The sequence below is a fragment of the Leptodactylus fuscus genome, chromosome 3, assembly GCF_031893055.1.
Source record: "Leptodactylus fuscus isolate aLepFus1 chromosome 3, aLepFus1.hap2, whole genome shotgun sequence".
In the NCBI taxonomy this organism is placed as follows: Eukaryota; Metazoa; Chordata; class Amphibia; order Anura; family Leptodactylidae; genus Leptodactylus; species Leptodactylus fuscus.
In genome coordinates, this window is record NC_134267.1 from 198,632,516 (window position 1) to 198,654,725 (window position 22,210).

At 43.3% G+C, this 22,210-nt stretch overlaps 1 protein-coding gene across 2 annotated transcripts in view; it reads right to left on the bottom strand.

Annotated features, from left to right (window-relative positions):
• Nucleotides 1–4,139, bottom strand: part of RYK (receptor like tyrosine kinase) — an 86,775-nt gene extending 82,636 nt beyond the window's left edge. For both annotated transcript variants that reach the window (XM_075269050.1, XM_075269049.1), the window contains exon 1: nt 3,763–4,139. In XM_075269050.1, coding sequence (XP_075125151.1) covers nt 3,763–4,114 — 352 coding nt within the window. In that variant the 5' untranslated portion in view covers nt 4,115–4,139. The remainder of the gene's footprint in view (nt 1–3,762) is intronic.
• Nucleotides 4,140–22,210: the final 18,071 nt, after the last annotated feature.

Genomic DNA, 22,210 nt, shown 5'->3' on the forward strand with positions numbered 1-22,210 from the left:
ACCAAGCTCCGGACCCCAAATTAATAGCCCAATATACAGATGGTTGTCAGTCATACAATGTTGATTTAGCCATCAGCTATTCTTCTTGGCTTCCCCTATACACATGCATACTTGGCTGAGTGTCCATGTGTTCTGGATGGGGGACAGTGCTGAGAGAAAGTTTATATACCAGCAAATAATCCAATGTATTGCTGGTCTATAACCCAAGAGAGTACTCAGGGACGGTTTTTAAATGGTTGTCTGGAGCCTTCTCGGGGCAGGGGAGATGTCTCCGATCTAAGCGGTGTAATATTCCCAAGTCTTCTTATAAAGCTCCCATTAATTCTTTACCCTGTGTAATAGACAAACTGTGACCAGAGCCCTCTGAGGGGCTTTATTCTCCAGCACCAAGTAGACAATCACATGAGCCAACCTTATTTCGTCAATGCCTCAGAAAACATACATGAAGGTAGATGAGGTCTCCTTACAACAACTGACACTTGTTTTAGAGAAAGAAGACAGGAGGACACCATGGTCCAGATTGGTGACACACAAATTTACCAAATCTTAATGCATATTGCCATGACTCCTTCCATTCCAGAGGTCCAGATTTACTAAGCCAGCTTTTCCTAGAAAGTGACCAAAAATGTGCCCTGATTTGGTGCAGGATGGCACGTCTCATCCCCGCCACTTCTTTCCAAGTGGGCCAGGTACAACCTGATCTGTCATCTTTACTATAATTAATGACAGAATATTAGCATCAGATATACAACAGATCCATGCCAATATCAATACTGTATCATTAATGAGATGTACAGCTTGTTACATTTTAGTGACGGGCTTTCTCATGAATTAGAGGATGGTTACAGCTACTGACTGACCATAGCTGTCTGCCATTGAAGTCATTGGTTTGGCTTACTGACTCCCCAACCCTGCCGGGACCCTTAAAGTGATCAGTGGGGACCCCCCAAAAAAGACAAAACTTCAGATATCAGGGAAGATAAGACTCGGACTGTTGGATTTCACTTGCCGGCAGGTCTGAGGGGCAGAGGAGTCCAGTAGTGGCTTCATATCTGAACTGGTTCAATATATAGGCACTGTTCGGTTGAGCCGAGCATGCATGTGTACAGGGGAGGGAATTGTTATAGCTAGTGGTCCAACAGAAGTCAGGCAGACAGTTATTGTATCGAAGAATTTAGACTGTCATGATATAATGAAATCACTGTAGTGCCGGATTTGTCACATGCCAGAAACCAATGGCACCCAGCGACTTATAAAGGGGTTACTCCATTGTCTGTGGCTTTACTGAGAAGAATAGAGCTGCGAGTTCTTCTATTCTTCCATAAAGCTGACGACAGACGCCATACAGAGCTTCTGATGGCAGTGGAAACCCAGCCTTGTACTTCTCCTTCCTGCCAGATCCACTTCTGGCTTTGGCTCAAAAAACCTCTTATATAATTCCAGCCTTACATTTTAGAGTCAGAAAAATCAATTGCAGAATCCGTGGCAGAAACCAGAGGGCGAGTCTTGGATATTTGCTGTAGTTTAGAATTCTGATCTGCCACATGCACACACAGTATATAGACCCATCCAAGCTAGTCTGTAGGTTACTGATATACAGCCTTTGTCTGCGGTGCGGGATTCTGTTCTATATGAACTACGGCACAAAGTCCCACTGAAAAGAAAGGCAGAGCACAAAAAGCACCAAAATACACAGTAAAATGGAAAAAAAATCACAGCTCACTGGAGTCAATGTGAAACCAATATAAGGCTTAGGCTCGGGTTCACATCTGCATTTGGGTTTCCGTTCGGAGAGTCTGGTTTGGGACCCCTGGAACGAAAACCTATATGCATTAAGAAGTGGTTACCTGGGAAACCCACAGACCCCATACACTAGAATGGGGTCCATGTGGTTTCCACGTGAAAAATACAGAGAGAAAAGTGCTGCTTGCAGGACTTTTCGTTCTGTGTTTTTCAAGTGGAGTGGGGAATGTAATCCCCGAGCAGAGATGTGAACTGAAGAAGCAGGGGCGAAACGGTCCGTTGGGGCTCAGAGTGGAGGTCGCAACTGGTGAGCAGTGATTTATGTATATGCTTCACATTTTGTCCTATGTAGGTTGGCTTATGTAATACTGGCATGTGTGTGTAACTTTACATTGGTTCTGTTACCTTATATGCTCTTACTATATAGTGGTGAAGTGGGTATGATCTTTGCAATGCTACAGATATATTTTCTCAATTAAGTGCCCTGATCTTGTGATATTGTGGGCAATAGGAGCCTATTTACATTTATAGATACAAAATACTGAGCCTCTCTATACACACATTAATTGTGGCTGTTCTCATCCCCTACACCACTAGCAGATTATACACCTGCTGGAGCTGCTCAGTCCAGTGCGACCTCCACTCTTGTTGTGTGTTTTTAAATGTTTTTATGTGTTTGTGTTTTCCTTATACCAATATTTTTTACAATTAAAAACATTTTTGTAACAATAAATTTAGATTTAAAATCAAAAGAATTTTTTGTGTTATTTATACATTGATACTTAGTTGGTGCTTTGAGTTTTTGCGGGTATCTTTGTTTTTTATCTAGTATTGAGATTGCTTTGGGTTAGAGATGTGAACTGGGCCTTAGGCCACATGTGGCAGGAATATGGCGAAGAGATCTGCTGCATATAACACTCTCATCCCAATAGTGCAGAAAAACAAATGTGGAAAATGCAGCACTTACAAAAAAGCATGTTAGACCCTATTCACATCTGATTTCGGGTTTCCGTTCCAGGACTCCGCAAAAAGTGGTTACCTAAGGAAACCCGCTTGCAGCATTTTTCTCTCCACATGTTTCGTGCACAAACCACATGGACCCCATTATAGTCTATGGGGTTTGCGGGTTTCCAGAGATAACCACTTTTTTAGGTGGATATGTTTCCATTCAGGGGTCCCCAAGCAAATTCCCTAAACGCAAATGTGAACAGGGCCTCAATTTTATATGGAAAACAGTGTTTACCCACAGACCGACAGGGGAAGGCAACAATACAAGCATAACCGTGAAGAAGAAAAAAAATAAAGTTTTTGCTTTGTTTTCTTCCACTGCATTATTTTGCTGTAGACTGACTGTCCGCCAAACGAAAAGTTACCCTTTCCAATGTCAGATGTGAACCTCTTCTATAGTGTCCTTGTGCCCCATATGGATAAGACATGTAAATCCAGGCCAGGGCCCATTCTAACCCATCAACTAGCACAGAGAGTTTCCATTTGTCCAGTCCAATCGCTCTACAGCAGTGATCCCAAACCTGTGGCTCCCCAGACGTCGCTGTACTACAACTTCCAGCAAGGTAAAAATTGTAGCTCTGCAATAGCCACAGATTGGGGACAATGAGTCTACAACACCCCGAAAATACCAGCACCCTATAGAAATGTCACAGCCAAACACAAGACATGGCCCATCTACTTCTCCAGCGAAAGGACACTTCGGTCATCCAGTATCAGCAATCATCCATTAAGTGGAAAGATAGAAGACGGCAACACAACTAGTCACATCCAGACGGCAACACAACTAGTCACATCCATTCTCTCACCATAGAAATCAATATAAGTTTTGCATTGAACAGAAGTTGCAACAAAACATCCATTGTATGACATTACAATGTAACCAAGCACAGACAACACAGAGAAGCCAGCCAGTCCCATGATGTGCAGCGCAGGACACAGACTGGAGCCCCCACTAGTGTCAGGACAATGGCCGCTGCTGCAGGTCACCATCCCCCGCCCGGCCACACTCACCGATAAGCCGCCGCACCTCCTCCTCGCTCATATACACGTTCAGACCGGGCTCTCCGGTGCTTCCAGGCCCTGGCTGACACTCACTGACTCCAAGGAGAACTAGAAGCAGAACCAGCAGGGACGGACACAACAGCCCGGGGCCCGGCTGCCTCCCCCATCTCCTCCTCCACCCCGGGGGGTCCGGGGCCCCGGGCAGCATGGCTCTCACAGGCCGTGCTGAGAGGTAGGGGCGCCCCGGACCATCCCTGTACTCGCTGTATGTCCTGCCGATGATAACACCGCACCGCGGACACGATACACGACCCTGGCGCGCACGGTCTCCCTCACGGAGGATACAATCCACTAGACGCATGCGCGGTGTCTCCTCACTCTGCTCTAAACATACTGTTTTGCCTCTTCCGGGCCACCGTTCTCTTTTGCAGCTCCGATGCGCCCTCTTTAGGATGGATTTATCGTAGTGTCTGTTCTTTTTTTTTCCCCAAAGAATCTTTATTGACAAGAAAAGATATAATCAATATTGTACGTTGCATTTATTTGTATATTATATAGCTCCTCTTATTTTCTATACATATATACATATTTAGCATATAGATTGATTGATAGATGTATTTCTATATATATCTTTATAGATAGATACATACATATTATATATATATATATATATATATATATATATATATATATATATATACACAGTATATATAAAGCTACTCCCACTGATAGATAGATAGATAGATAGATAGATAGATAGGTAGATAGATAGATAGATAGATAGATAGATAGATAGATAGGTAGATAGATAGATGGATCATACCGCCCAACGTTTGAACAACAGAAAGAGGGACAAAATGTGTGGCGCTGTAAGTTTAGCTCCGCCCACTTTATGTTGACTCCGCCCATTCACTTTTCATGTCCCCCGACACAGTATAATCCTCCTACAGTCACCCGTACATTATATGTCCCCACATTGTAGTGTTCCCTTCCAACTGCCCCACAGTATTAGGGCCCTCTCCTGGTGTCCCAGTTTAAACATGAAACCTGAGCATCTGGAAGGGACATCAGCAATGGGGGTAGTTGGAGGGGGACAATAAATTAATGGCAGATTAAGTGAGACGTTAAACGGGGGGCTACTGGAGGGTGACATTAAACTCGAGCAGCTAGAAGCAGACATTCAACCGTAGGGGTAGCTGGAGGGGGACATTACACTGGGGGCAACTAGAGGCAGACAGGTCCCCCTCCAGCTACTCCCATGGTTTAAAGGGGCTCTATCAGCAAAATAAAATTTTGCTGATAGAGCCCCTTTAATGCCCCCTCCAGTTGTCCCCAGTTTAATGTCCCCCAGTTTAAGTGCCCCCTTCATCTGCTCCATTTCATGTCCCCTCCTCCATGTCTGCCCCCGGTTTCATCACCCCCCCCCCCTTCATTTCTCCCTCAGTTTCTTATCCCCTTTCATTTGCCCCCAATTTGTCCCCCCTCTATCTCTTCCCCCAGTTTCATGTCCCCTCCTCCATCTCTGCCACCGGTTTCCCCCCCTTCCCCTCCATTTCTCCTCCAGTTTCATATCCCCTTTCATCTGCCCCCAGTTTCATGTCCCCCCTCCATCTCTGCCCCCAGTATGACAAACACAGACAGACACACACACACACTCCATCCTGCATCTCATTCCCATTTGAATGGGTTTGAAAGATGTCCGGCCGTGAGCGGCGGTGAGCGTTTTATGCTGTCTGCCGCAAAACCGTTTTTTTAAAATCGGACACAGAGTCGGACATGCAGTACTCTGTCCGATTTGAAAAAAAAACGGTTTCGCGGCGGAGAGCATAAAACGCTCACCGCCGCTCATGGCTGGACCCGGTCTGACAGGTTTCCGTCTTCTTGCATGCGGAAGACGGAAACCACAGAACGGAGACCCGAACGCTAGTGTGAACCTAGCGTCACTGTCACCTCCAACTAACAGAAACAGAAAAGGTGCAAAACCTGCCCTCATATACTGACCACCGACAAGATAAAAATACCAAATTCCAACAGGGAATATAAAATCCCAGGTAAATTCACCTGTAACACACCTAATGTAGTGTATCTAATATTATGCACCAAATGTTCCACTGAAAATCTGTATGTTGGAGAGGCTGGTCAGAAGCTTAGAATGCAGATGAACTCACATCGTCATACAATTAGAGAACAAAGAATGGACCTTCCTGTGTCAAAACATTTCAGCAATGGGGGGGCCACACGGTGGCTCAGTGGTTAGCCCTGCAGAGCTGGAGTCCTGGTGTTCAAATCCCACCAAGGGCATAAAACCATCTGCAAGGAGTTTGTATGTTCTCCCCGTGCTTGCATGGATTTCCATCCCATATTCCAAAAAAGACATACTGATAGGGAAAAATTAACAAAAAAAAAAAAAACATTTCAGCAATGAAGATCATAATATTTCCAATGGCATGAAAATTTTGGTTTTAAGAGGGAATTTTAAATCAAGGAAAGAGAGACAGATTTATGAGTACAAGTTTATGACCCTGCTTCAAACATTGCAAGAAGGGATGAATCTGTCACATGGCATCCTACAGAAATCACTGAACTGAGACAACCATAAAGACACTCTCTGAACTGATAAGAACATTGCAAACTGATGAATTGTTTATTTGTATGTAACAATAACCAATAACCTTCTTCCACTCTCCCTCCTAGAATTCTATTCCTGAGTGTCCGTTTGTACATAAATATGCAGCCTTTATAAATTGTTTTTAGATATACCCAGTGGCGTAACTAGGAAAGGCGGGGCCCCATGGCGAACTTTTGACATGGCTGTCACCGGGCCCCTAATGTCCCGGGCCCTGTGGCAGCTGCCTCTGCTGCTAGGGTGGTAGTTACGCTACTGGATATACCGGAAGTAGAAGCCCAGAGCTTCGAAACGTTGTAATCTGTCATCATTATTAGTTAGCCATTAAAAAAGGTATCAACTACTGCAGACTGCAGTTTTTTGTTTTTTATAGTTCAGATGTATTCAGTCCTAACATTATGCCTATGTTGTCCTAGCTCCTGTCCCACCTCCCCTGCATAGTTATTGGAGTAAAAAAAAGCGCTAGGGAAGGTGAGAGGGGAATTGAATTTTTACTGCGTTTACCGCGTGGTATTTGACCGAGTACGAGTATTTTGAATACTGTAGTATTCGATCAAATACCTACTCGATCAAATACTACTCGCTCATTTCTAACAAATACTCCTGCTGCAGCCCGGCAACCTTACTTACTGATCCCCGATCCTACTCATGACCGCCTCCGCTTCCTCTTCAGCCCTCCGGCAGGTCCCGTGCATTTCACAACATGTTGCTGTCAGTGATGTCCTGACACTGTTCACCATCAGCGGCATGATATGGGACGCATAAAGCCTCCTCGAAGGTTGAAAGGGAAGTGAAGGTGGCCGCGGAGATCAGCATGCGCAGTAGGATCATCGATGTAAAGAACAGAGCAGCGCTGGGAGAAGAACGCGCGCATGCAGAATCAGTAAAGAAGGAGGGGCCGTCCTGCAGGAAGAAGCCTGGAAGGTAAGTATATAATGGGGTCAAGGGTTAGGCTAGTAGTGGGTGGGATAGCTAGAAAGTCAGGCAGGGGTGTATTGGAGGGAGAGAGTAAGGTGAGAGGGGTTAGTGTGGAAGTTACATAGCAGTAAGCTGAACCAGGTAAACAAATGCAGGAAATACTTGGAGCTCCTGGATACACCAGAAATCACTCAAAACACAGGTAAAGGTATATGGGTGCATTTATTAACCCATTACTAGCATTAACAGAGAAAAAAAAAGCAAAAAAAAAACCATTTTTTTGCCAGAAAACCCCTTTAAGTGTGTGTTGCTTGTTTTGTTTCTTTTCTCTGTGGCCTCTCTTTATAATTGAATTGTAGTGTTTTTAATCAGATATTTTATCAGTATATTCAATAGGTAATTCATCACATACACTGACATCTCTGCTGGAATATAAAGACTACTTTTGTGATGATTCTCTGTTACACTATTTTCTATTCTCTTTTGTTCTCAGCACCACTCTATATTGTGATGTACTCTTCTAATGATGTATGTTTCCATTCAATAAATACTTTTAAAACTAAATCCTATCCACCTTAGGTAAGAAGTCACTGCTGAATTTCCATTGGGAAAATACATTAGCATGTTATAGCTGACACAGCAAAAACTACCCAAAATGAGATGTTTTTTGCTGCAGTAGGTCTGCATGAGTCGCAGCAGGTTGAATTTTGCAGATGAAGCCATAGCAGTAACTGACGTTGTGCAGATTAAAACCCAGTTTAGTCTCTTTGTGCTACAGGTGTTAGTCTCAGGTTCTGTATATAGCTAATCCAGTGCCATTACCCCCATACTGTATGGCGACCAGTGATGGGGCCATTATATTGTGTGGGGGCAGTGATGGGGGCTAATATACTGCAGGGAGGGCATTAAAGTGTGGGGCATTAGGGTATGTTCACATAGAGTTTTTTGCAGGCGGATTTTGACGCGGAAACCGCCTCGAAATCCGCCTGTAAAAATGACTCCCATTCATTTCAATGAGAGTCCCTCGCTTTTTTTTTTTCAGCTAGCGAGTAAAAGAAGTGACGCCCTATCTTCCTCCGCAGCTCATTAGGCCCATTCATTCGGGCCTAATCGGAAGCGGGATGCCGTTACATGGCAGAAAAGGTTTTTGCCATGTGAACTAGCCCTTAGGGAGGGATATTAAAGGGATTGTCCAGGTGTAATTGGTAAAGGGCTGACACCATGCCCCATCAGCTGTACAGGGCGAATCCTCTGCCTCAGGTCTCAGCAGTCACAAGAGTTGCAAGACTCCTGGCAAGAAGGCTCTGGCAGCAGGCAATAGAGCGTCAGCGAAAGGTGAGTATGCTTTTTTTAAAATTAATTTTTCACATCCCCGTCTACTACATGGGTTACTTCAATTCCTGGACAGCCTCTGCAGTGACACCACATCTGTGATGTCATTGAAGAGGACCGAAAACAGCAGGGAGTCGCGCCAGAGAGATGAGTAACCCTGGTTTTTCACCTCCACTGGACCTTTGAGCATTATACTCTGAGGTTCTACCCAGAGTATAATAATAGTTCATGAGTGGTGTACCCCAAAAGTTTCGGGTTCTGCAAAACCCAAAATTTTTGCAATATTTGCAACGAACACCGTAGGGGCCATGATGGGACATAATACCGTGTGGAGGGGCTGCTATGTGACATTATACAGTGTGTAGGGACGATATGGGACATTATACTGTGAGCAGGGGCTGTTATGGGACATTATACTGTGTGCAGGGGCTGCTATGGAACATTATACTGTGTGCAGGGGCCAGTACGACACTGCCGAGACTACAGATAAATAGGCCACAGAGAAATATAAACAAAACTCCGTCTATTTTCAGCCCCTCTGAATTCCAGCCCTGCTCCTCATCATGTAGAAGATATGACAAATCCAATAGTTGTTTGTGGCTTTAGACAATGGCTGCCTCTCTCAATTTACCTATCAGCACCATCTAGTGGCAAGCAGAAGTAATTCTGCCAATAAACCATTTATTGAATTTCAACAGCAACACAATTATATTATGTGCACTTAAAAGGGTACGTTGTAATGTTAAAGATTTAAGACCTATTCACATGTGTGCAGCCATGTTATAAAAAGAGAACAGCGTTGCTCCCATAGACTTCAATGGAGTGGGCCTGCCTGGCAGATTATTAAAGGGCACACTTGGCGCATGCTGCACTTTTTGATCTGTTTAACAAAAAGCAGACAGCCGACAGAAGGGACCTTCTGTTTTTATTTTACCACTACGCTCACTAGTGATGGATACAAGGAGAAAGTCTTCCATTTATGTCCATCGTTCTTGCAGTTTTAATGTACGTTGTTCTGATCCTCTGACAGATCAGAGCAATGGACATTACAATGCTAGTGTGAAAGTAGGTTCAGATAACAGTTAGACCAATGCAGAGCATGTCCATATTCCAGTGTGAATATCCAAAATGTTGAGCATTGGGAAAAATTTTATTTTTTTCCCCTACAGCTGTACCACAATATAGGTGTGAACTACGCCACAAAAGTGGTGTGATCAATATGTAGGTTAGTGTGTAAAGCAGGCTTTCTGTAAAAGAATGTGGTCAGGGACAGGCCAGGTCACAGCGGACATCACATTAGCCATCTATAAACAAGCAAAGGTCAGGGTGACAGGCAAACAGACACCAGCTCTGTCCAGGTCATAGATCAAGACAGCACAAGATTGTGTTCATACTTTATACAGTACAGGATCCGAAGCTATGATGATCTAAGTTTTACTCCTTCCTGTTTTGTTGGGATTACCACAGTTGGTAAGACTTTATTCACACATCCGCTTTTAGTGATACCCATGATAATCTTGGACTACGTCACCATTCATTTCCTTGGCCGTATTCAGATGTCCTTTTTATCTCCACAGACCAATGAACCATTTGTGGACTACGGAGCACCATTATAGCCTATAGGTATATGAAGATCAGACTGTACATGGAAACCAGAGAAATAGAAAACTACATTAAATTACAAAAAAAAAAAAAGTGATCCGTTTATCACACAAAAATAAGTAGGAGTCTGTCCGGTCTGTGAATGGGAAAAATCGGATGTGTGAATAAGGCCTAGGACTGGGGCCACACAGTGCATGATAGCAGTGGGTTAGCGGCCACAACTGAGCAGCGGCAAATCAACAGTGAGTGATGTGAGCGAACAAAACTAATACACATTTGATGCCTCAAACCAGTAGCGCAAAGAAAATTTTATTATTTATTATTTATTTCTATTATTTGTATTTTGTTAGTATTTATTATTTATCTATATATTTCTCTGAGGCCTCATGCACATGACTTGTGGTTTTCATGGCTAGCGCACTGACCCATCAGCTCTATGGCCCATACACAAGACAATGTACAGTATATTCACGGGTGCTGTGAATGTGCCCATGAGATGTGAGCAAAGATCAGGACTCACTGACCTTAACCGGTTAAGGACCAGGCCCAGAAGTACATTAAGGACCGGGCCTCTTTTTTCAAAACTGACATGTGTCACTTTAAATGGCAATAACTTTGAGACGCTTTAACTTACACAAGTGATTTTGAAATTGTTTTTTCGTAACACATTATACTTCATGTTAGTGGTAAACACTAATCAATATTTTTGTATTTATTTATAAAAAAAAAATAGCAAATTTGATGGAAATTTGGAAAAAATTGCAATTTTCAAAATGTGAAATTCTCTGCTTTTCAGGCAGATAGTCATACCATCCAAATACATGAATAAATATTATCTCCCATATCTCTGCTTTATATCGGCATCATCTTTTGATCGTCTTTTAATTCATTTTGGATGTTACAAGGCTTACAAGTGTAACAGCGATTTTCCAGATTTACAAGAAAATTCCTCAAACTAATTTTTTAGGGAACACTTCAGTTCTGAAAGGAATTATAAAGGCCTATATAATAGAAACCCCCATAAATCACCCCATTTTCAAAACTACACCCCTCAAATTATTCAAAACAGCATTTGGGATGTTTGTTAACCCTTTAAGCATTTCATAAGAATAAAAATAATATGGAGGTCAAATTTAGACATTTCATTTTTTTTCACTAATACATTCATTTAGACCTAAAATTAACACATTCACAAAGGGTTAAAGGAGAAAATGCATCTCACATTTTGTTATGCAATTTCTCCCGTGCACAGAAATACCCCACATGTGGGTGTAAACTGATTTTTGGGCACACGGCAGTGCACGAAAGGGAAGGAGTGACACTGGGTGTTTGAACAGCATATTTTGCTGGAATAATTTTCAGGCACCATGTCACATTTGCAGAGCCCTTAGCGTACCAAAACAATGGAAACCCCCCAAAAGTGACCCCATTTTAGAATCTACACCCCTCACGGAATTCATCAAGGGGTATAGTGAGCATTTAGACCGTACAGTTGTTTCACAGATTTTACTAACATTGGAATGTGTAAAAGAAAAATTACTAAAATGTCACTTTATCCCCAAAGTTTTCATTTTCACAAGGGGTTAAAGGAGTAAAAGCCCCCCAAAGTTTGTTAAACAATTTATCCTGAACACAGCAATACCCCATATGTGGCCATATTCTGCTGTATGGGAACATGGCGGGGCTCAGAATGGAAGGAGCGCTATTTTGCTTTTGGATGGCAGATTTTGCTGGAATAATTTTTAGGTGCCATGTCGCATTTGCAGAGCCCCTAGAGAACCAACACAGTGGAAACCCCCTAAAAGTGACCCCATTTTGGAAACTACACCCCCCACAGAACATATCAAAGGGTAGAGTGAGCATTTTGACCCTACAGCTGTTTCACAGATTTTATTAACATTGGGACATGAAAATGAAAATTTACTTTTTTTCCAACAAACTGTCAATTTAGCCCCAAATTTTTCATTTTCACAAGAGGATAAAGGAAAAAAAGCTCCCTAAAGTTCGTTACACAATTTCTCCTGAACACAGAAATGCCCCATATGTGGTCATAATCTACTGTATGGGAACATGGCGGGGCTCAGAATGGAAAGAGCGCTATTTGGCTTTTGAAGGGCAGATTTTGCTGGAATATTTTTCAGGTGCCATGTCGCATTTGCAGAGCCCCTAGTGTATCAATAAAGTGGAAACCCCCTAAAAGTGACCCCATTTTGGAAACTACACCCCTCATAGAATTTATCTAGGGGTTTGGTGAGCATTTTGGCCTCACAGCTGATTCACAGATTTTATTAACAATGAGACGTAAAAATGAAAAATTACTTTTTTTTCCAATTAATCGTCCATTTAGCGCCATATTTTTAATTTTGCAAGTAGCTGAAGAATTAAAAAAAAAAAACAGAGTTTGTTACACAATTTCTTCTTAACACGGCAATACCCCATATGTGGCCATAATCTGCTGTATGGGTACATGGTGGGGCTCAGAATGGAAAGAGCGTTATTTGGCTTTTAGAAAGCAGATGTGGCTGGAATAGTTCTCAGGTGCCATGTCGCATTAGCTGAGCCCCTAAAGTATCAATACAATGGAAACCCCCCATTGTGACCCCATTTTAGAAACTACACAGGTGACAGTAAACTGGAATTCACCAAGAAGTGATCCCATTTTGTAGGGACAATTTTAGGGCCTCTGCAAATGTGACGTGGTGTCCAAAAACAAAGAATATAAATCTGCACTCCAAAAGCACATATCGCTCCTTCACATCTGCGCCCTGCTGGGTACCCAAATAGCGGTGTATGCCCACATGTATGACACTGGTGTACCCCGGATAATGGACTTAATGCCATATGTGGGTATAAATGGCTGTTTGGGCACAGCCGGGCACAGAAGGGAAGGAGCGCTATTTTGGTTTTTGGAGCACAGTTTGGTTTTAGGACACCATGCCACTTTTGCAAAGCCCCTGAATTGCCAATAAAGTGGAATCCGAAGACATGTCACCCCATTTTGGACACTAGCCCACTCATGGGATTTATCAAGTGGTGTAGTGAGCATTTTTCACCCTTGAGTGTTGCATTTATTTAGTTTCCAGAAATGAAATCACAGCTGATAATGAGAAGTTAAAAATGAAAAATTTCCAGAGATTCGCCATTTTAGTGCCCGATATGTTGTGCCCAACTTATGTCAGCAGAGACACTCCAAAAACTGGTAAGCGGGTATCCCGGGCACAACAGCTTTTAGAGCGTTCATCTCTGATACAAGTCGGGCACAACATATTACGCACTGAAATGACGTATTCCTGGAAAAATTGTCATTTTCACCTCTCACAATCAGCTTCGTATTCATTTATGGATAATAAGTTATAGCAACACTTGGGGGTTAAAAATGCTCTCTGTACCCCTGGAGAAATCCTTCAGGGGTGTAGTTTCCAAAATAAGGTCTCATATCAGGGGATTCCACTTTACTGGCGTTTCAGCTCTACAAAAGTGTCATGGCATCCAAAAACCAAACCGTCTGTGCTCCAAAAACCCAATAACCCTTCTTCCTTTTTGCGTCCAGCTGTGCCCTAATATCAGTTTATTCCCACATATGACATTACGTCCGATATAACGGGTACACCAGTGTCATACATATGTCATACATGTGGCATAAACTGCAGTTTGGGCGCACAGCAGGGCACAGAAGCGAAAGAGCGCGATGCGGCTTTTGGAGTACAGATTTTGATGTTTGGTATCTGGACGCCATGTCATGTCTGTAGAGCCTGTAAGGTACCAGAAAAGTGGATTCCCCAAAGGAGTGACCCCATTTTGAAAACTGCACCCCTCAAAGAATTTATCAGGGGGTGTAGTGAGTATTAGTATCCCAGACTTGACTGCACAGCGGATGGCGAAGAGGGAATATATAAGCAGTGCGGAGAACATTGCAGACACCAAATTCCCTACTATGTCCCAGTAGCTCCTATGATTGGGGGAGTCACTCTGGGGGTCACTTTGGGGGTCACTTCTGGTGTTTTTTCGCTCATAAGCTGTAAATCTGGGGTGTCCCCTGATATTCGCTCGCACAGCTTATATATTCCCTACCTGCCGCAGCCAGTTGTGTTCTAATAATTTGGCGATTTTTTGGGGGTTTTGCCTTCACATTGGTAGAGGCTATATTTTCTTTATTTTTCTGGTGACATGGCCATATAAGGGCTTGTTGTTTGCAGGATGAGATGCATTTTGTAATGACACCATCTTTGGGTGCCTACAACTTACTGATTACATTTTATTAACTCTTTCTTGCTGGATTTAAAAAAAAAAAATCAATCCTGCATTGAGTTTTACATTTTAAATTTTTCGCCATGCAGCGTACAGTATAAGTAACATGTGACCTTTATTCTGCGGGTCGGTACGGTTACGGCGATACCTCATTTATGTTATTTTTTTATGCGATACTAAGTCTGCAGAACAAAAACACATATGGGGACATAAATCAATGTTTTTTGCATCGCCATCTTCTGAGAGACGTAACATTTTTATTTTTCGGTTGACAGTGTTGGTTGAGGGCTTATTTTTTGCGGGAAAATGTGCGCTTTTTATTGGCACTGTTGTGGGGTGAATATGACTTTTTGATCACTTTTTATAGCATATTTTGTAGGATGAGATGGCAAAAAATCATTATTTCCGGCGAGTTTTTTCCGTTTTTTTTTTTTCCGACGTTCACCGTGTACATTAAATATTATTTCAGTTTTATTGTACAGGTTGTTACGGACGTGGCGATACCAAATATGCATTGCTTTTTTTAATTTTTTAGTGCTTTTTTTTTATATAATTCATTTTGTATAGAAAAAAGGGATTTTTGGACTTTAGAACTTTATTACTTTTTTCATACACTTTTTTTTTTTTTTTTAAACTTTTTTTTTACTTTTTCATGTGTCCCTTTAGGACAACTTGAATCAGTTGATGCTTTGATGAAAGCATCAGCTGATTCAGCACAGTAGCAGACAGGACACGAGCAGGACATGAGCCTGCTCGTGTCCTGTAAGCTGCAGAGGAAGTGAGACACATCGCTCACTTCCTCCACCGCCTGGCAGGATCACCAGGTATGTGGGGCTCCGGTAGTCTGGGGTCACTGGCCAGACCCCAGACTACCTTGTACTGACATCGGCACCCCCCGATCTCGCCGCGGGGGGTGCCGATCGGGTTAACCTGTCGGCGGATCCCTTTTGATCGCGCCGTGATGTTTGACGGCCGATCGAAAGGGTTAACACGTCCAGTCGGACTCAGTTCCGACTGGACGTTATGGAGGAAGGGGTTAGGTGTTAGTAACACCTAACCCCTGCCCCCCCCCCCGCACCCCTCCCCCCGCCAGAAAGGTACCTAAAGGCCGGACGTATTTCGGCAATAGTCCGGTCTTTAGGTACCAGCACATGAGGCCGTAAATTTACGTACGGAGGTCCTCATGTGGTTAATGAATGGGGCTGTGGACACATGGGCGGCACACAGATGTCATCCATGTGATGTCTGTGCCAATCCATCATGGCCTAGTGATGCATGCATGTTGCCTTACTTGTATTCTATTACTATATATTATTTTGCTATTTATCTCTTACACTAGGTTCACACTGGTGTCACCTCTTTCTTGTTCGGATCAGTTGAGACACCCAAACAACGGCGAGGCGTACCACTAACACAGCAGTTACACAGAGATCATAATCGGGTGCGCAGAGAGTCTGTACTTTTTGAACTGAAGCCGCCGGAGGACTTCTTCCTTCATCAGTTTCTAGTGTGTACTGTGCCAATGAAGTCTCCAACACAAATGTGAACATAGCCCTACTTTTACTGTGGGTTTTTACTTGCAGATTTCAAGCTTTGCAATGAGAAATTGAAAGATGGTCAACAGCAAATGCACCAAAAGTCAGGAGGTTTATGCTGCAGGAATTTGGAGAACACACTACAGAATGCTCCTGAGGAAGAATCTGTGGATTTTTTGTGATGATGTCCCCAAGGGTCCTTTAGCCTTTCTAGCCTCTACAACTACACTTTCAGTGCCCCAATGGAAACACCAAAAAAACAGCTTCTTCTTTTTTTTTTTTAAATACATAAGCCTGTTTGCACAGTTGTATATGTCAAGTGTAATCTATGCAGGCCCAGGACAGACAGGGAAACCTTGATGATCTTCAACCTACAATTGGGAATTTGTAGAGAGTATATGAGAGAGAATATTGCACACTAGTAAAAGTGGAAGCCTGCACCAATAAGAGATTCCGACTGTCAAAGGGAGTTACATCAATCACCTTACCCCCACCTACACACCCTGTGTCCTGAGACCTATTTCAGCACAATCATCATGGGCACTCCAATGACCATCAGGGTCAAGGAGGCCTCCAACAGCTATGATGTGCCCTCAGGGAAGCTATACCATCACCCTCAGATAAGAGGACGTAGCACTTGTGAGTGTGTCAGTCTCTTCAATCAGTGATCGGCTCCTGGGCCACAATGCCAAATCTGTAATGAGATCCCTCATTTAGGATAGTTGTATATTTAATGTGTTATAGGGCCCTCTCAGGATCTGGGGCCCAGAATTGTCTATTACTCTGCACCCTGTGATTACACTATAGATGTACTGTATAATCTTGTAGATTTCAGTTGTAAGACTTGCAGTTGACCAGGGGCAGACATAGATATTATGGGGTACAACCCATAGCAAAAAATGGTTGGGTACAGAAGTGCACGAGGTGTAGCAATAATATATTTTCTATCTACATAGAGCATTTAAGGTTAATGTGTTTGAAGAATCAAACCAGTGTATTTTTTATATACAGGATGGAAGTGACAGTGTGCAGTGTCCATAGAGGAGAAACCCTTAGATTTACACAGTTCCTTCTTGCACAATCTGTCCAGAGTTGGTAGATGCTAGAATGGAGTAGATAAACGTAGGTTCTCCCTGGCCTGATGTGGATCCAGTAGTGTTTGGAGTCTTCATGTCCTTGTAGGTTTAGGAGCTTCTGATCATGAGATGGGGTCTTGTAGGATCATCTTTATTAAAGGTCCTTAAAATCATAGGACAATGAAAAATCCAGGTTGGAGATTCCTGCTTACATACTGTTTGCAGAGATCAATGATCTGGCAATGGTCTCCCTCACGCCACTGCATGGGATTCAGGATGGCAGCTCCATGGTCTACAGACCAAAAGAGAATATGAATGGAGGTCTCCATACGCCCATTAAAAAGAAATGTGTCCAAATGCAGTCCATGATTGTCACGGACCTCAGACTTCCACAAAATGTGGACACGTACATAAGACCTATCTCGCCTCTACTTTCCTCTGCAATTCCATCAGCAGAGGTCCCAGACATCTTTGGGCTCTCTCCAGTGCTCCTATTGAAATGAATGGAGATGTTTTAGTCCGGCTGACCATGGCTCCATTCAGAACTAACAAGAGTCCACCATTCTCCTGGGCAGTGGGGTCTGAGCAGCAGAAGAGTCTGCAACTTGTTTTATGTGAAACCCCTTTAAGGCTTGGTGATTTTTTTTTAAGTTAGGAACACTCACTTTCGTAAGGGGGGATTGCTGCACGGACTATCCAGGTAAGTTCCTCTGGCTAGGAGCGTGATAACACATCAACGGTATACAATAAAAGGTTGGAGTCCAGCGAACCCTTTCTCGTTAAAATTCTTCTATTTTCACAAAAAATTTAAAAATACAGCTTCGATCATAGACACAAAATGGTATAGCAAAGATGGTATAACGCCAGGTAGTGTGACTGGTTTTTAGCTGACGCATTTCGAGAGGGATCCTCTCTTAGTCGTAGCTAGTCATATTCTTCTCCTACCTTTAGATGTCTTCTCTGCGCTGCCGTTCCGTAGAATTCCTGGTTTTCGTCGGTATGCAAATGAGTTCTCTCATAGCACTGGAGGCGGGCCCCAGCGCTCAAACAGCACTGTGGGCGTCCCCAATGCTGTGAGAGAACTCTCCAGCGACGCCTCCACCTTCTTCAAGAACGTCACGTGAAGAGGACGTTCCTGAAGAAGATGGAGGCGTCGCTGGAGAGTTCTCTCGCAGCACTGGGGATGCCCCCAGTGCTGTTTGAGTACTGAGGCCCGCTCCAGTGCTATGAGAGAACTCATTTGCATACCGACGAAAACCAGGAATTCTACGGAACGGCAGCGCAGAGAAGACATCTAAAGGTAGAAAATTAGCCTTTCTTAAGGCTAGTCCTACATGGTAGGCAGAAAAAATTGTGTTTTAATGATAGGATCCCTTTAAATGCCCCTATATGGCACTTTTATTGGTTTGGTGGACATTTTAGACCTAATAGACTTGCTTTATACCACTTATTATAACAACCTACATAATGCTTACGTGTGCTTAGATAGGTAATAATTAGTCTTATCACAACATTTCAGAAATAGTAGGTGTAAGTTAAAGGGGTTTTCCGGGCAGAAAATATATATATATATTTTTTAAAGAAAGATCTGTTATTGCGAGTATTGGGTTAATAAGTACACCCATATACCTTTAGCACTGTTTGGAGTGATCTCTTGGTGTCTCTGGTTGCTGCTGCATCGTCTTGCCTTTGTTTACTTGGTGTAGCTTCCTGTCTAGCTGCTACATGAACTCCCCCTCACTCAGCTCCCCTCCTCTCTCACTCTGTTACAAAACTCTCCCTGTCTCTCCAAGGGTTGGTTCACATCTGTTTTAGTATTCCGTTCGGGGGAGTCTGCATGGGGACCCCCCGAATGGAATACCAAACGCAATTGCAAATGCTGTGCAGTAAAAGCACACAGATTCCCCTAGACTATAATGAGGTCCGTGTGCTTGCCGCCAGACCTCCACACAGAATGATTCGTGCAGAGTTCTCGCAGCAAGCCCACGGACCCCATTATAGTCTATGGGGTCCATGTGCTTTTACTGCACAGCGCTTGCAAATGCATTTGGTATGCCGTTCGGGGAGTCCCATGCGGACTTCCCCAAACGGAATACAAACACAGATGTGAAAGAAGGGAAAGGGCTAGTTCACATGGAGTTTTTTGCTGGCGGATTTTGACGCAGAATCTGCCTAAAATTCCGCCTGCAAAAATGGCTCCCATTGACTTCAATGGGAGCCGCTCCCTTTTTTTCTCCACTAGCTAGTAGCGGGAAAAAAGAAGCAACATGACCTATCTTGCTATGGATTCCGCAGCTGATTCAACCACTGTATCCGCGGCTCAAGACACGCTGCTGTTTAGGTCCATTTATTCGGGCCTAATGAGGAGCGGAACACCATGACGGAATGCTGATGCTGCATTGGCATCCCGCCGTGGCTAGCCACGTGGAATGTTCACAAGGCAGAAAAGTTTTCCGTGACCTTTTCCTCCATGTGAACATACCCTAAGACTAGCGATCTCCCCCATTACTAGCCCCTCTCACACTCCCCCCTTCTCCCTAGCTAACCTATTCCGCCCACTACTATCAGACAGGAAGAGGGGAGGAGCCGTTCCACAGACACAGGATGGCTTGGTAAGTATTGATGGGGGGAGGGAAGAGTTCCGTTTCGGAAGCGGTGAAACAGAACCTCACCAGATTATCAGAAAGTGTCCTTGGAATAGGGTGGTCACATGACTGTTCCAGGGAGATGGTTAAGTATACTTTTTTTTTTAATTGATGTAAATTAGAAGTTAGGCGGGGGGGGGGGGGGTTAGTTTAGGGATTATTTCTCAGTTTATCCTGGACAACCCGTTTAAGGACATGTTCAGATAGCAGTCTTTTGGTCAGTGTTTTGGATCAGTACATGTCAGCCAAAATCAGGAGTGGAACAGAGAAGTATAATGGAAACATTTGCTCCCATTCCATATTTAGGTTTTGGTTTACAAATAGTGATCCAAAATATTGACTGGAAGCTGCCATGTGGATAAAGCACTATTAGCAATCTTTGCTGTTTTCCTACACTCCACTAGAGGGCAGTATTATACTAGTTGATCTCTCCATTTGCTTCTTGCACCAAGGGGAATATTTTAGCTGTACAGCTAAGAGTGCTCAGAAGAATACCGACTACTTACAAGAGTTAATAAAGGCAATAAACAACTAAAAATAGCCGTATAATTATGTAAGACGATATCATGTGAAGTGCAGGTGGGAAGCGTTTCATCCGGGCTAAATATCTTTACACGTCAAATGACTGATACATTTAGGGGAAATGGATTTCAATGGAAGTAACAAAAGGCAAAGAACTTTATATTTACATTCCAGGCAACATCTGCAACTGAAAAATAAATCTATCCCATGATGAAAGGACGCTATTCACATGATGTAAATAAACAGGGGAAGCCATTGCACATGTTGGGCCCCGTGTGCAGCATCCATGAGCCCTCCATGTTTTTTTACTGACCCATACACTTTTGCACCAAGATGCAAAAACAGACAGGAATAGAACCTTTTGCAGCTCATTGTATGTCTCGGACCACAGAAATGAATGGGTTCATATATTTTTCGTAATTACAGATCCACAATTGCGAATAATATACGGCAACAGTACGGTTGTGTTCATGGAGTCCTAAAGTGTCGCTGCTGGTCTACCCAACCTTTCTGACCTTCATCATTCTTAACATCTACTACTGTCTTTGTATATAGATAGTCACCAGAAGTCTCTAGCATGTCATTCTTGAGGTTATATACACATGTTCAAGATGCCAGTGTAGAAAATCTGTTCAAAATCCAGGGTTGCTTTTACCATAGGACCAATACCGGGTCCTATGGTTGCAGGGTCCACCGTGGGACAGTCAAGTATTTGATGTCCCACTGTCCCCAACTCATCGGCTCCATGTTCACCATCTGGTCGCTGCATCTGCTCCTAGCGTCCTTGGAGCCGGAGGTGTGAAGCGTTGATGTCACTTACATTGTGTCTGTTGCTCCTTTGCAACTCCAGGACCAGAAACAGGAGTGAACAGGGGAACGGGGAATGATGAGTATTAAGGTTTTTTATTTTCTTTGATATATACAATGGGGGCAACTGGAGGGGAACATAATACTGTTGGGGCAACCTGGATGGCGGACATAAAACTGCGGGATCAACCTGGAGGGGGACATTAAAATGTGGGGGCAACTGGAAGATGACATTATAATATAATATGTTTGGGCCATGGAGGGGGGTGTATGAGGGGCCACGGCAATGGGGATAGTTTGACAGTGTGATGGGCAACTGAGGACATGATATTGTATGGGGCCACTGAGGGGCATTATACTACATGAGGGTCATTCAGGGGGCATTATCATTTGTGCAGGTAGGTCAGGTATTTCTAAATGGTGGTGAAGGGGGGTGAACTTATGAAACATTTGCACAGGGCCCACCATGGCCTTGTCAAAATCTGCAGACATATGCATGGAATTCTGTGCAGCAAATCAACATTACCTTGTAGATTTTAGTGTCAATTGTTGAACTTGTATGTATGGATCTCATGCAGGTTTCATTGTAGATATGTGCATGTGGATTACAATGAAGTCAATGTAAAATATCTGTATAAAATCTGCAATGGATCCACAACATAAAATCAAAATACTGCAGATTTACAAATCCACTTGGCAAGTCAAAATATGTGCAATAAATTCTGCATGGCGTACATTACTATATTCAGAATCTCACTGACTTCAATGTTACTCTGTTATGCCGAAGATTTTCCACATGAGATCCCAGATGTAATCCTGGACGGGTCCATGTAGATTTAGGTTGCTCTTCTATTGCAAGAATATGCAATGAAATTTATTAAACCAGGATTATGACAATATTACTAGGAAGTATTCTGATTAGGGGTCTGGCATCTTGGATCCTGATGGTGCTACAAGAGAAGAGAGATGATCCTTTCACAAATTCTGCAGCTCAGTGATTCTTTTCAGACCCCAGAGTACAATAATCGGAGACCCGGGGGAATAAAAACATAAAAAACTACTGTTATTTACCTGTCCCCCGGCTCCTACGCTGTCGGACTCCGCCGTTGTCCTTCTTCAATGACGTCGGACGTCACATGACCTGGG